At 36.7% G+C, this 14,954-nt stretch overlaps 1 protein-coding gene across 1 annotated transcript in view; it reads right to left on the bottom strand.

The window, feature by feature from the left end:
- The window catches only part of LOC149798236 (kinesin-like protein KIF3A), a 69,549-nt gene that overhangs the window by 15,334 nt on the left and 39,261 nt on the right, over positions 1-14,954 (bottom strand). The window contains exons 12-13 of the mRNA XM_089963353.1: positions 5,199-5,379; positions 4,176-4,286 (exon numbers count right to left, since the gene is read on the bottom strand). Of these exons, the coding sequence (XP_089819479.1) occupies positions 4,176-4,286; positions 5,199-5,379 (292 nt within the window). The remainder of the gene's footprint in view (positions 1-4,175; positions 4,287-5,198; positions 5,380-14,954) is intronic.

Genomic DNA, 14,954 nt, shown 5'->3' with positions numbered 1-14,954 from the left:
CATCAAAGCTGAAAATAAAATCAAAACTGTGTTAAGCTGCTACAGCTGGGAATAAGAATCAAAGTACTGGGAGTACTATAAACCTGAGGCCATTGGAATAGTTGTTGTTGTTGTAGGGTTTAACACCATTTTTCAGCACATGATAGGCTAAACATGGTGGCCAGTATTAATGGTGAAGGAAGAACCCAGGAAATCCCCTGAAAGAACCACAGACCCTGTGGTTCATTAATAATAGTCAATCACATGAATGCTGACAAACCTCTGCTTATTCTGTGAAGAACTTGCTATGTTTATCAAATTTTAATTAGATTTTTTCAAAAAAAATTATTGTGATCTTTCCCGCATTCTTACTTGCCTGCATGAAACCTGTTTCCGTACTCAGAATCAATCCTCATAATTACGAAAATTTTTAATAACTAGTAACATGCAAAGAGGGTTCAAAATTTCTCTCTGAAACATAATAATACAAAAAGGAAAATCCATAAAAGCATATTAGTTGAGGTTAAATATTCAAGCATCTAAGACTGATGAAACAAATTTATCACATTCATGTGTATGATCAAACTTTCCAGTACAGAAAAACATGGGAGAACATTTTTAATCACATGACCTTGTGCAAACAAATTGGAAAAAACTGTGATTTTCATCATTACTTGGGTAATATTTCACAAAATAAAAGTTAAATATTAACTGAAGCACATTTACATCCTACAACATGTCAGAGTCTAATTATTATTTATGAAAGGAAAATTGTATTCTATATATAATCTGAATTGAGGTATATATCACTATTTCAATGAATCTTTGGAATAAGAATGAATTTTAATTTAAAACCTGTTCATGTACGTCACTGCAAATGCCACATTTAGTCACCACGGTTTGCTATTACCTTGATGATCTTGACCAGTTCTCTGAACAATAATATATATTTAATTATAGATTAAAGTTTAAAGTGAATTAAGTTTAAACTAAACTTGCCTTAAAGGTATCACTATACTAATTAAGGTCCTTATACATTTCTTTCACTTTGACACATTTATTTAACGAAATTCTCTGCATCAATTATAACTTCTACATACCAAATCTATTCGAACTTTTGTTAGGTACTAACCTGACATGATGTATTCAAAAATGAGCATTAAGTTATTATGTACTTTCCGAAAATAGTTGCATTCGGAAAAGGTACAAAAGATTACTAGTGCAAGTGACCTTTCTGAAACCAGCTGAATCATACCAGTTTGCTATGTCATCCTATGCAAAAGCTGAAATCAATAACCATTTTATATTCAATTTAGGATTTATTGCTTTCTACTGAATGCAAGTAATATTTTCCACTGCTTCGCAAATGTCCTGAAGTAATCAGAAGAAAAAATAATGAGTTTCATAGCGACAACAACAGGATACAATAAAACCCGATTGGCTAAATTAATGTTGTGATACCTTAAGGAGAGGAAGGTTTCAATGGGCATTTTACTGTTTTAACATTGGATCAGTATTCATAATGAACTGTTTTTATTTTTACCCTCAATTTTTGTTTAGGAATGTGAGAAAAATAATCCTTCAGTATTCATCAGTGATAGTTAATAAAATTCTGGCTACTTGATCAGACAGATGGTTAGCAAACACAAGGCAAAGCATCATGCCTGATGAAAAATTCAGTCCCTCTTGTGGAAGTTTCATATCCTACACAGACGCATATGAAGGTTTCTATTACTCTTAACTTTAAACCAAGTCCCATTAACTTTTCTCACAGGTTCACACAAGCAAAACCTGACTAAATACATTTTTTAATGTAAACAGGCATCTACAGGTATGCAAAATATCACCTTTGAAACAACACATGCTACTCATATGGTCCAGATCTGTGGTTAGTGGTATAGTCTCTTTACAATAATATCAACTGTTTATAAATTTTTTATCCTTGTCAGTATATGTTATTGTTGCTGCTATGGGTTTAATGCCATAATAGGCAATAAATGTAGTAAATAACAGAGAAGTGAAAGTGAAACCTATGGCCCTGTTATGAACTTATACACAATGCTTAATTCAAATTAAACCACAATTCTATCAAAACAGCAAGAAATATGGATAAATTAAGCATAAAAATCAAGCAGAAATTTAGAATTTTGCTAATAAGAACTCTGTAATAGAGTAAATGAAAAAATTCAAAGACATGCTAACTCATAATGACCTTGTATAAAGTTGATGATAGCGTGGGGGGATGGTGGTCTTAAAAGATGAAGTCCCAAAAGGTGATAAAATCACTCAAATTTGGGATGTAGAATAGGCCTGAATAGCACTCAAAATTGGCAGAAATAAAAAAATAATGCAGTACATTAATAAACCACACAATGTATCTAAAAGGGATGTTGGATGACTTATAGGAACACAAAAATGGCTGGATTGTTGAAGGATGAACTGTATAACATGTGCTCTGTACATCAGCGAAGTTAAAACTAGCAACACCTGGCAGTGCCAAGGGAGGTATTAAGCAAGAGTTACTGCCCTTTATTTATTTGAAATGGGATAAGACAATTTTCGTCTTCTAGTAGGGCTGGATTTGCAAGGTAGAAGTATAATATTCCTAACATATGTGATTGGGGAACATATTTGAGGCAGAATAAGAATTGTTTTGCTATTTACTCGCATATGATAATGCTTAAATATATATACATTACTTTACATACAAAGACTTTCAAGACAGCAACTGTTTTCTGTCTAAAATTGACATAATTTATCTAGACCATTAATTATTTAATCATTTGATGAGTCAGTGTTTTATGTTTACAGGCCCTCTCTGATAAATCTCTTGCTGCAAAGTTTCCCTGCCTAGTGTATCAATAGTGTAGCTAACAAACTGTAGGCTTCAGTGTCAACATTTTCTATTTTGATCAAGAAGTTTTCTAATGTCAGTACAATGTCTTTATAGGGTAATGTAAGCTTAAACATCCCAATTCTGTTAAAGTTCAGGGGCCCTGAGTGGCCGAGTGGTCCAAAGCGCTCTCCATTACGGATCACTGCCATCTCACCTCTGCCTGCGTGGGTTCGAGTCTCGGATTCGGCCAATGTGGGTATGTGAGAAAGATTGCCAGTAGCTTCTCATGGGTTGGTGGTTTTTTCCGGGGTTTTCCCGGGTTCTTCCTGCACCATTAATATTGGCCGCCATGTACAGCCTATTGTGTGCTGAAAAATGGCGTTAAACCCTAGAACAACAACAACAACAACTGTTAAAGTTCATTCTAAACTAACAGCTTCTATAACAATCAACATACATACATCAAATTCATCTACTATAAAGTTCTGATCATTTAAATGAGGGGGTCAGCAATTTTATTTCAAACAGAGACATTTTTTTCTTTCTTTGATCTCAAGGTAATTAAGTTTTCTGATAACATAACTGATACAATATGGTATTATTTTGCTATAAATCAAAGCAAGACATTTTACCAGGAATTTTTGACAGCCTGAAATTTAAAAGAAATAGTTATTCTGCCTGAGAAAATGACATTGTTCTTCTCTAATATAATTCCAATATACCACAGAATATAGCATGGTATGTTCAGAAAAGACTACAGTATACCACTGTACAAAATTTTGTATGGTGCCCAAGTCAAGTTTCCATATTATATAACAAATTTGTGCCATACATGAAGAATCTGGTCTTAAATGACAGGTGGTGTTCTAACACAGTGATTACCTGGGTAAGATTGATTATCATTAAAACATTCTGCACAGTATAAGAATTTGCTAGAGTCAATGACAAACTTTTAAAGCAATTTAAATATATACCTATACTTTATTTAAATCTTCAAAATTATTATTATTATTATTACTATTATTCACTTAATTTGTCCAAATATATTAAAAATTAAAAGGGTTTGGCGTAGCAACACTAGTAGGTTACTTAGTGCTTAACATACAGGATTAGAGTGCCTTGCCCAAGGACATACCATGGCTGCCAACCTGGGCTGACTTGAAAGTATGATTGGAATACACACCTTTTGGTTGCAAGTCCAACACACTAACCCCTTTGTCACTGCGGCTCTTGCTTCCATAAGTGACCTCTTATGACATGCATGAGGTCAAATCTGGCCTATTCTACATAACCAAGCCTGCATGGGGTTGTAAAAAGATACATAATAATTTATATGAATTCATGTTAACAGAAATTCTACCTCTGACTTGGCTTGCATCAACATTGTCCAAACTTTCTTCAGCTTTTTTGTTTTCCCTGCAACTTCTTCCTGAAGACTTGAATATTTCTCTTCAATGTCCAGTCTCTCTTGCTATAATGAATACAAAGTAATAACTAAATGGTGAAGAAAAATGAAAAATTAAAGTTTTAGGACACAAAAAAAAGAGACATTTTTATGATTGCTTCATAACAGCCAAGATCAATTTCTGAAGAAAACTTTCATTTATGGCAAAGCCTATTGTACTGAATGTTTCAGTGAAGACAATATAGGTGTGTTGAATATCCATGCAATATCATTTTTAGGCTAAATATTTCATATAAAGAATGGTACTGGAAGAGAAAACATTTGTTCAAGGCAAAATATAAACCTGGCAAACCTCTTATTTGGACCTGTATTACAAAACTTCAAAGATGTCTAGGATATATTTTTTACATGGCTATATGTATATCATACATATCTTTATGGTGCCCATTCTCTAAATTAACCTTTCTGTACTTAAGTCTTTATACCTGGATCCTCTCTTCATCCTCACAACCAACCTTCCTTTCTTTCAACTTTTTTTACTCTTTCTCCCTTTTATTTCTGTTTACCTGTTTCCTCCATTTTGACAGGTTTCTTTTATTCTCACATGAGTTTTTGCCTATTACTCTATTCCAGCTCATTAACATTTCCATATTTTTTGTTTTGCAGAGTTCCTCCTCTTTCTCTTTCTCATACTTTACATTTTGCTTGTCAGTTTACCTCAGTTACTTCTCTTTTTGACAGCACATACTGACCTATTCTTCCTGTAGTTTTTTTATTTCCTCCTCCCTCTCTCTTCATTTGCTCTAGTTTCTTACCGCTTTGTTCCATATTCATTGCAATTTCTCTTCTCAACTTTCTATTTAAGCTCCATACTGCTTTTTCTTTACTTCCACCTTTCTTCTTTCTCATCTTTTACCTTCTGTTTACTTTCTTTCGCTTACTTCCTTTTTTGCTATATTCCTTTGTTCCAGTTCCTACCTCTTTCTCCTCCAGTTTTCTTCTGAGTTCCTCCTCTCTCTTCTTCCGTTCTTCCAGTTCCTTGGCACTTTCATCCAGTAACCTTTCCTGTTCCTCTGCCTTTTCCAACAGGTTCTCCCCACCCACAATGATCTTTCTCTCAATGGCTGAGAGTTTATGGGCTAATGCCTCCTGCTCATCTCTGGATGAAAAGAATGACATTTTTTAAAGTGACAAAACAGGAAATTCTGAGCAGGAATGGTATGCCTCATTTGCTTCATCAGTGCATTTCTCAAAACCTGAATGGTCCAAGAAAAGTTGCTATTGTGAACTACACTTTTCTAAGTGTAAATATTAGTCCTAAAAATGGATGCAAAGTTTATTGATTGCTCAAGCAAAAAGAAAACAAGCAAATAAAGTTTTATTGATTATGTATACAAATGAATAGCATCCATCATAATTAGATAATCACCAGAATGAATTCATTTTTACTAAATGGTTTACCTACAATCATTTAATTAACACTGGAAATTTTCTGGGTCTTTGTCTCACAGATCAGTCTACTATGGTACTTTCTACCTGTATTTAATCTATTCCAGCGTGTGCCAGGAATTTAGCAGCTAAAATGTATTTCCAAGTTTGAACTCAGCTTCAGTTTTATGGTGGGGTTTTAAGTGTAAAATTTAAATTTGGGACTGAATTCTGTCTGGCATTCACAGCTGGGAAAAAGGAAATATTCAGAACAAAAAATTTTGGTCTTGAAGGGATTCCAGTATGCAGTTAACCTGTCTTGTGAGACCACCCTTTCTGCCAACAAAAGCCAGTCTCTCAAGACAGGTTGTCTCTCAAAACAGATAAATACAAGATTACCATTTTTCAAAGTCAAAATGCAACAGGTTGATGATGGGAAAATATCCTCAATTGCTGTACATGCATTTTAATTTCATTCATTATTCATAGTTCTAGCCAAAATATTAAATCATTTCATCTCAAAGTAATTTTGTACAGCAATAAAGATATACATCTATCATAAAACATCTACATTTGTATTTGACGATGATGTGTACATGAAGGTTAGCATCTGAATTTCAAAACTATTAAGGTAATATTTATTTATCCTGTTCATAATTTAACTTGACACTTCCATAAATTTCAGCTGCACTTCAAATGTAGCATAAGAATTGCACAGTTAGCCATGATAACACATACCCATGCTGTGCATGGATTACCAGCTTTGATCTGGTATTGGGTAAATATGTAATATATATGTACCAATGAATGAAAGCAAATTTTTAGAGTAAACTATGTTTCTCCTTTGAATACTTACCCAATCACATCACGTTAGGAATATTAGCCTGCTACCTCGTGAATCCAGTCCTACTAAAAGATGAAAATAGTCTTATTGTCTATTTTTAGATAAAGGGCAGTAACTCTTGCACATGACCTCCCCTTAATGGCACTGGGTGTTGCCAGTTGTTAGCTGAGCAAGACATTAATGTGAACGCTTGCATCACAGGGTGGTTGGAAGGGTTTTTAAGTAATGTGATTTGATAAGTATTCTAGGAGAAATAATTTACTTTAAAAATTTGCTTTCTCCGTCCAATACATTCCCTAATCACATTACATTAGGAGAATAAGTAATAGGGGATGGGGATGCTGAGCATCTGGCCTCTACCTTCTGGAGATGAGAGGCTGGATTCCCCAAATAAAAGATAACCCATTCTCCTAATGACCTAAGCAACACAGCCGTATATCCTTCGATCTGGGATTTGTATATATATATATATATATATATATATATATATATATATATATATATATATATGGCTGAGAAGATGAAGTTGAAATCTTCTCACCTACCAAAATTTTCACTGGCAAATCCAGTAAGCCAATGGGCTGTGTTGATTGGTCTGGTTGGGTCTGGTGACCATCTGTGCTGCTGCCACCTGCCCTACCAGATCCAATGGTTGTCATTGCGATGCTAAATTCCTAAGGTAAAAACTTGAGAAGGTTTGCTCTGCATGCCAGCCAATAGCTTCTACAATGTCTCGGATTGAAACACTGTGTTTGAAAGCAAGGCTAGCAGAAATGGCTCTAATTTCGTGAGCTGTAATCCTCATGAGGCAACTCTGATCTTGGGAGATCTCTGAGCATATAAGCCACTTCAACTACAAAGCAAGGTCTTGAGGAGTGATGCCTTGTTCTCCAACCGTGACTGGGAGGAAGTGATATTTGCACATGTCATGACTTGTCTGTGTCTCAAGTAGTGCTTGAGGGAGTAGACATGAGGATACTCTGATCTGGTGAGATGTAAGAGTACACCATGCATATGACCACCTTTAGCCAGGAATAAAGGGCATGAAGCATGATATCCTGTGTTCTCACTGAGATTGCCTGAAACTTCAGAGCAGTAAGCCATGCGAGAAGAGGCATTGCTAATGCCACAACTAGACTGTGTGTCTCAAGTAGTGCTTGAGGGTGCAGTCAGGATCTTGCATGGCTGCCTCTCTAGACTTGTCTATGGGAAAGGAAGGACGAATGACGACTCATCGGTTACCTATGAACAGCAACTGATTCTTGGCAACTAGGCCTAGTTGTGTAAGGAGGACTACTGAAAAATCCAAACCGAACATAAGATAGTTTGGGTCGACTGAAAGGGCATGTAGCTCACTGACCCTGCATATGAAAGCTAAAGCTATCAGGAAGTATGATAGGAACTTTAGTGAAGCATGAGCAAGAGGTTCAAACTTGTTTGAGTTGAGCCAAGTTAGGACCCAAGACAAATTCCATTTTGGAAATAATGTTATGGATTTAAATTGCTGGAAATTAAATAGTCTAGCCCTCTTACCTTGCATGCTCAAGCTAATGCTATCAGTAAACATGGTATATAAGATAGTGACTTTAAAATTGTGTAGGCTGTAAGTTTGAAAGGATTCAAATCTAGCCATGTTATAAAGAAAAACTGGATCCCTATGGAGACAAATAAGGGAGATTGGTCAAGGAGACCAATAATGTCTAAAAGATCTGATAGGTCTCTATCCCACACAAACATGTATACATGATGCCAGAATGTGTCCAATAACATAGGGCAGTAGCCTTTGGTAATAATTGGGGTCCAACTATTTCTCCTCCAAGAAAAGGGCTAGAAAAAGTCAGCCAGTTGAGAGATAGATGATTACTCTCTAGATTCTCTCCACAAATGAAGTTTTGAATTGTCTGACACACAAGGCTGTACTGGTAAAAGAGGAGCATGTAGTAGAAGATGGTGGATTCAGGTTGGCTGGAATCTTCCTGGGTGTACTATCATTGGGAAAAATAGATTGGTGATACAGGGCTTGTGCCCTCAAAGAGAGGCTATCGGAGTCATCTTGACATTATGACCCTGTAATTGTAGCACTGTAGGAGGGGTGGAGGGTGGCACAGGCCCACGACCCCTCCCATATGGCTGAAGAGCATTTCATGGCCCAAGCTGCTATGTCTTGGGGGGGGGGACAAAGGTGGGTAGCTGTTGATTCCACCTCGCTGCCAAGCTGTTAGTCATCAGAAGTCCTTGAAGTGTGTGAATCCAAGTGATGATCAACTGATGGAGGGGGATATTCCATGTGAAGGACATGACCCCTTCTGGATTGATTCTCGGTGAAGCCACTGATGCAGCCAGAAGGTGTCTGAATTGTATGTTGATAAGGAGACTGTTGCACCCCCATAGAAAAGTGCCAAATCAGAACACCGGACAAATGTACCCTTTCGCCCCCAGGATCAATCTTTACAGAAATGAAAGGTATTGATGACAGCCTTCTTTTCTGGGATACTGATGCATAGAGGCCATTCCCCAGGTGTCGCTAACAGTTGTGAAGGTTAGCAACAGGTTGGTACACCCACAATGTGCACCGGCAGCAGTACTTATGTTATTTCCATCTGGGGTTCTTCAGTGGGATTCCAATGGTCAGCCAACCTGGACTACCCCACTGATGTGATAATTATCAAATTTCAGGTGTGATCATGACTGTTTGATTAAGAAGACATAAAATGGGGGCGCCAATGTGCTGGCAAGGCCCACATAAGACAGCTGAGCGGTGTCAAGTCTTTTGCCATATAATAGCAGAGGAGTTGCAAGAACTCTCCTGATGAAAACCAAGTCTTGATGGAAACAGAATTTATGAGTTCGATGATTCTTGGAGCATGAACACAAGGGGATGTGCCAGATTCCCCCTGGTTAAGAAGTCCGTGCCTAAATGGACAAAATTCTGGGATGTATGGAGGTCTGAAATTCCCAGTTCATGAAAAAGCCTGGATGATTTAGTAGAGAAGGGAGACAGTTCCTCCTTGGAGTAGGATGGAACTTATCATGTATTTCTTTAAGACACTGACCAGGTACACTGCTGTCAATGTAGATGATGACGCCTGGAACAAGGAGATGGTGGAGTTCCTAGTGAAAGCCCATAGGTTGATGAGGGCCGAAGGGAAGAATGGCGAGTTGATAACAGTGTGGCAGTAAATGTGGAGACTTGCAATAGACAGGGTGGATAGGGACATGGATGTATACATCTGTCAGATCAAAACTAACAGTATACCTGCCATGTCTGACAGGGAGGTAGAATATCACTTTCTCCATCTTGAATATGGTGAGAAGACTCCAGTTCATGATGGGCCTTCACCTACTGTTTGCATGTCAAAAGCAAGTCTTGAGTAACTCATTGGGGAATGTGTCCTTAGCACAAGCTCCTGTGCCTTGTATGAGCGACCGTATCCTCGGTATCGATAGTCATCCATCTCCCGATCTGACGGTGTATCACGTGGAAGGGGCGAGGGGATTGTTGATGAACAAAACCCACAGACCCTTCAACTGACCTGGATCAGACCCCTCCACTGAGAGAACAGGGAGGTCCAGTGAGCTCAAATCAGTTTCATTCAGCTATTGTACTACTGCATGATAAGGGTTGATGTGGGTTCACATGCAACTATCGATGACTCATCACCCTTACTGTGCACTAGGCTAGGCTTCAAGCTCAGCTTAAGTCAAGTGGGTGGCCTTGACCACTACACTTGGTCGTATCTCTGCAAGACATGAGCTCTCCCTTGAGTATAAGCTGTGAGTACTCTAATGTCTGGTATTGCCAGTAAAGACAGCACTGCCAGCATAATCCGCACTGCTGGCCTTTCCAGCGCTACCTGCATTGCCGTCTTTTCCTGAACTGTTGGCACTGCCTCACTGCTGGCCTTTCCAGCACTACTGGTATCTCTGACCTTTCCTGTACTGCCGGCATTGCCACACTACCAGCCACAAGGCTTGCCACTGAGACTGATTTAGGGTGGAGACAAAGGATATAGTTTGATCAAATAAATATTCTGCATAAACGACACAAAAGACACAAACTAAAGCAGACTCTAGTAAAGGGTTGAATTTACTAGGTCGCTAAAACACTGCCAAAACAAACAGACCCGTAAACGTCTTGCATCATAAACATATATCCTATAGTAAGCTTAAGCACAATTCATAGTTAACAGATAGGGGACAATGTGTAAATACCATAAACTGAACTAGAGTCATGGTAGGCTACGATGCTCTGATACAAGAAACACACCTAAGTAGAAACTAGAAATATGCTGAAATTACTAGGTAACCACATCTTGTAGATGTTGCATAACAGAAACCATATAACATAAACAAAACACGAGTCATGGTAAACTTCCATGCTCTGAAGTGAACTGTAAAACGTTTAAATGATATATGCTAAAATGACGCAAGACACATAAACAAGAGCAGAAACTAGTAATGTGTGAAATTACTAGGTTGCTAAAAACACTGTCATAAGTAACTGAACAGTGAAGTGTCATCTTTAAGCTATGGCCCTGTTTCAAACTTATGCTGGATGCTTGGTTAATAACAATTCTATCAAAAAAGCATAAAATATGAATCAATTAAGCATAACTATCAAGCAGCACTTCAGAATTCACTATTACGAGCTCCACAGCAGACGGAGTAAGCAAATCAAGTCAAATTACACTGACCCACAATGACCTTGTGTAAGGTCAACAATAGCATGGTGGGACAGTGGTCCTACAAAACGAAGTCCTGATAAGTGACAAATCTCTCAAAATATTGGCAGAAATTGCAATATAAGTATACAACCTGCAGTAGATCAACAAATCTGCATTATAAATGCAAAATGAAGTTTGGATTGGTCCATAGGAACAAAAAAACGGGCTGGATTGTCAGAGGCTATTGCACTGCATATGTCTCAGGACACAGCAAAGCTAAAAACTGGCAAACACCTGGTGGTATCAAGGGGAAGTAATGGGCAAGAGTTACTGCCCTTTGACTCTCTACAAATAGACAATAAGACGATTTTTGTCTTTAAGTAGGGCTGGATTCATGACGTAGCAGGATAATAATCCTAATGTAATATGATTGCGGAATGTATTCGATGGAGAAATCAAAACAGAATTAGCCCATCCAGAGAAAAAAAAATTAAAGACAAAACCAAAATGCTTCCTTTACCCATGACATAAAGAGATTAACTTAATAAACAAAGTGTGTAACATATGTGCACAACAGATGATGATATGGTGTAGGTTTTTTAATATTGGTAACATAAAATAATGAACACTAGCCTTTTAAAACAACAAATGAATCTGCAAAACAATAATAACTTATTAAAGATAAGGGTAAAGACCTCAATTCATCACAGGCATTACAGATTGATTCCAAAGACAAATGACATACTTTTAGCACTATAACTTAGCCCTTTCAAAAGAGCTCTCATTAGGGCATTATCAGGGTATTTGTGTTTTTTCACAATTGATAAATTAACCATCAAACCTTTGAACTGACTATGTTCATCCGTGACAGCTCCTTTTAAAGAAACAATGGTTAATCATAATGGGATTTACAGGGCTTCAGCAACACAGTGTCAGTTAGTGACATAATTTAGTTTGGCATACAGTGTGTAGCACATGATAGCTGCCTGCAACACCTATATAATTTGGGAACCAGTAGGCAGACTCGACCATTGATCTTTTTATAGCACAAACTCTCTCATAAATGGTCATGACTTCAAAGGATTAAATAAGGTCAGTGGTATTTTTTATTTTTTTTTGCAATGCATTTTTGTTTAAGAACAATCTGCACTTTGTCTGCAGAAGTTACAATAGATTAAATAAATGTAAGCAGTGTTTTGCAAAACGGTCATTCAAAACAGTATCAAATTTTGGCAAAAAACCAGAGTCACTGGTCACTTTCTGCAGGTGGTCACTGATGACAGTGCACTTATATAATAAAATTGATCCATGCATGACAATTTGGGGCATACATGACAGGTGGTTGCCCATAGTGAAGGTCACCCAAAACAGGTTTAACTGTGCTAAGATTTCGGTTCTGAGGAGTTTCACTGTACAATAACTTAAAGACAATGGCCACAAGATGATGATGATGACAACTTTATTAGACAAGTGAATATACCTAAAATGATCTAAGATGATGCTATGGTTGCTATGGTTGCGCCACTAGTGATTATGTAGTCCACATCTTAATTCCAGTCAAATACACAAAATGATTAATGGTGGTAAATTAAAACTGTTTTCCTTCAAGTATTCTGTTTTCATAAATGCCCAAAATTCTCTTCAATATTTTCCCATTCAACTAATCTCTTAAAGCAACTATAGCCAATAATGGTGTCAGATATAATTCTCCTGCTCATCAAATTAAACTGACACTATGACAATATGAACTAAATTGAATCAAAATGATCAGAAATACAGCCTCCAGAGTGGTAACAAGTTTTGTATACCAGAGATCATGTAACGGTAGCTTTTATCATGATTGGTGCTGTTTCTCATCAAAGAGCTGAAGTAGAAAGTTAACTATTAGGCATTCAGAAACAACAATATCTAAATAATGTGTGCAGATGTTGATCTCAAATTCAGTGAATTATTATCCCCTGTCTATCATGGTGATGTCAGAAAAGTTCTCAATATGAAGTCTATGACCTTTAAGATAGAGCTGTAAAGTTACCTGGCAGAAACTGCAAAGTTCACAGAACTATCTTTAATAGCATTAGTGGAAATATGCAGAAAAAGATCAACAAAATTATCAGCGACCTTAACTTTTGATATAAAGCAATGACTGTGATAGACAAGATGCCATCACAATGAGAAGCACCAGTCTATTATGGATCATCCATATACCTCAAACTACCTTTATATTATGAAGTAGAAACAAAAGACCTTAAATTACTGAGCATGACCTTGACCTTGGTGATAACACTTCATATGTGCAATACATCTAGTGACAATAGACACATTTATCTTAAGCAGTTAACAGTTAAATTAGAAATGTGAGAAAAACACTAACTTTTGACCTGTGACCTACACCTTGAACATATGACCTATATGTGGTCTGCAACACAACTTTTAATGATGATATATACTTTTACTAAGTATATACCCTCCATCTCAAACAGCTCTAAAATTAAAGAGTGGAAAAGAAAGTGCAATAGAAAAATTCAACATATAACACCATGACATTGACCTTAAAGATAAGACCCCCAATACAGTACACAGCAAAATTAATACTGAGATTTGACCTTAATCTTGAAGTCAGGAGGTCCCAATATCACATATGACACACCTTCTAATCATGATGTAAATGTATAACAAGTTTCATTCATTAATCTCAAAAACTTAAAGTTCTAGAGAAAAAAGGAAAGTGCTGAAAACATTAAATACCAAGTCATGACCTTGACCTTAGTACCCACACTGTGGTACATCACACCTTCTAGTAATGATGTACAAATACACCAAATTTCATCCCTTAATTTCAAACTGCTTTAGAGCATTAGAGCTGAAGGGAACTTTCACTGGATGGACATCTGGTCAGTTACTACAAATATTATATGTCCCATACTTTTCTTCAAAATGTGGGAAACAATAAAGTCTTTAAAGAGTAACATGTTTCTAAAAATAAATTTTAAGAATCCCATTATAAACTATGCTTTTTATTGTAAATTCAAGCTCAACTAGCATATATGTCGATGGATATGGAGTGTGTTATGGACTTCATTAAATACAAAAGTAATTCAAGCATGAAGAATGGTCACAGTGAACCACTTTATGTATGGCTGAGTTACTCTTCCTGAGATGCATCCATATATCAATGTTGATGAGAGTAGTTGAAATTGGGTTTGACATATGGTGGGTGTTATGAACATACATTTAAAAACCTAAAGTAACACAAATATGAAAAATAAAAAAAAGTAATCTACATTTGAAAAGGAAAAGTTAAACTTTTCTGAGACACATGCACATACCAATTTTGATGAGTGAGTAAAATATGGATGGTGTGATGAACATGTAACATTCAATTTAAATAACAGGCAAGATGTTATATCCCCTTGAAACTGTATTAGTGAAGGAACAATTAGCCAATTTTTATAATTCCAGAGGATGACTTACACAAGGACATAAAATATATCATCAAAGATCTGGATGACTTAAGCTTAAATACCAAGTTTGATTACTGTCTGATCCACAATAAAGTCTCTAGAGTGGTAAAATTGGCCAATTAGATGCCAGAATACCTCTGCATTAATATCTACAAATGTGGCCCATAATTCATCTTAGTCAAGATCCTGATGATGTATGCTTACGTATCAAGTGTGGTCAAAATCTGAAAGAAATAAAGCCTCTAAAGTGGTCAAAAGCAAGTTCTGTTGGATGCAGGGCCATGCCTCAAGCTAATTAGGCCTTCAGCCAGGTCATCAAAAGAATAAATTCCAATTT

This window comes from Sinohyriopsis cumingii, chromosome 6, assembly GCF_028554795.1.
Source record: "Sinohyriopsis cumingii isolate HCF-2022 chromosome 6, ASM2855479v2, whole genome shotgun sequence".
Taxonomy (NCBI): Eukaryota; Metazoa; Mollusca; class Bivalvia; order Unionida; family Unionidae; genus Sinohyriopsis; species Sinohyriopsis cumingii.
The sequence above is the reverse complement of the archived record's forward strand: the minus strand, read 5'-3'. Positions and strand labels throughout refer to the sequence as shown.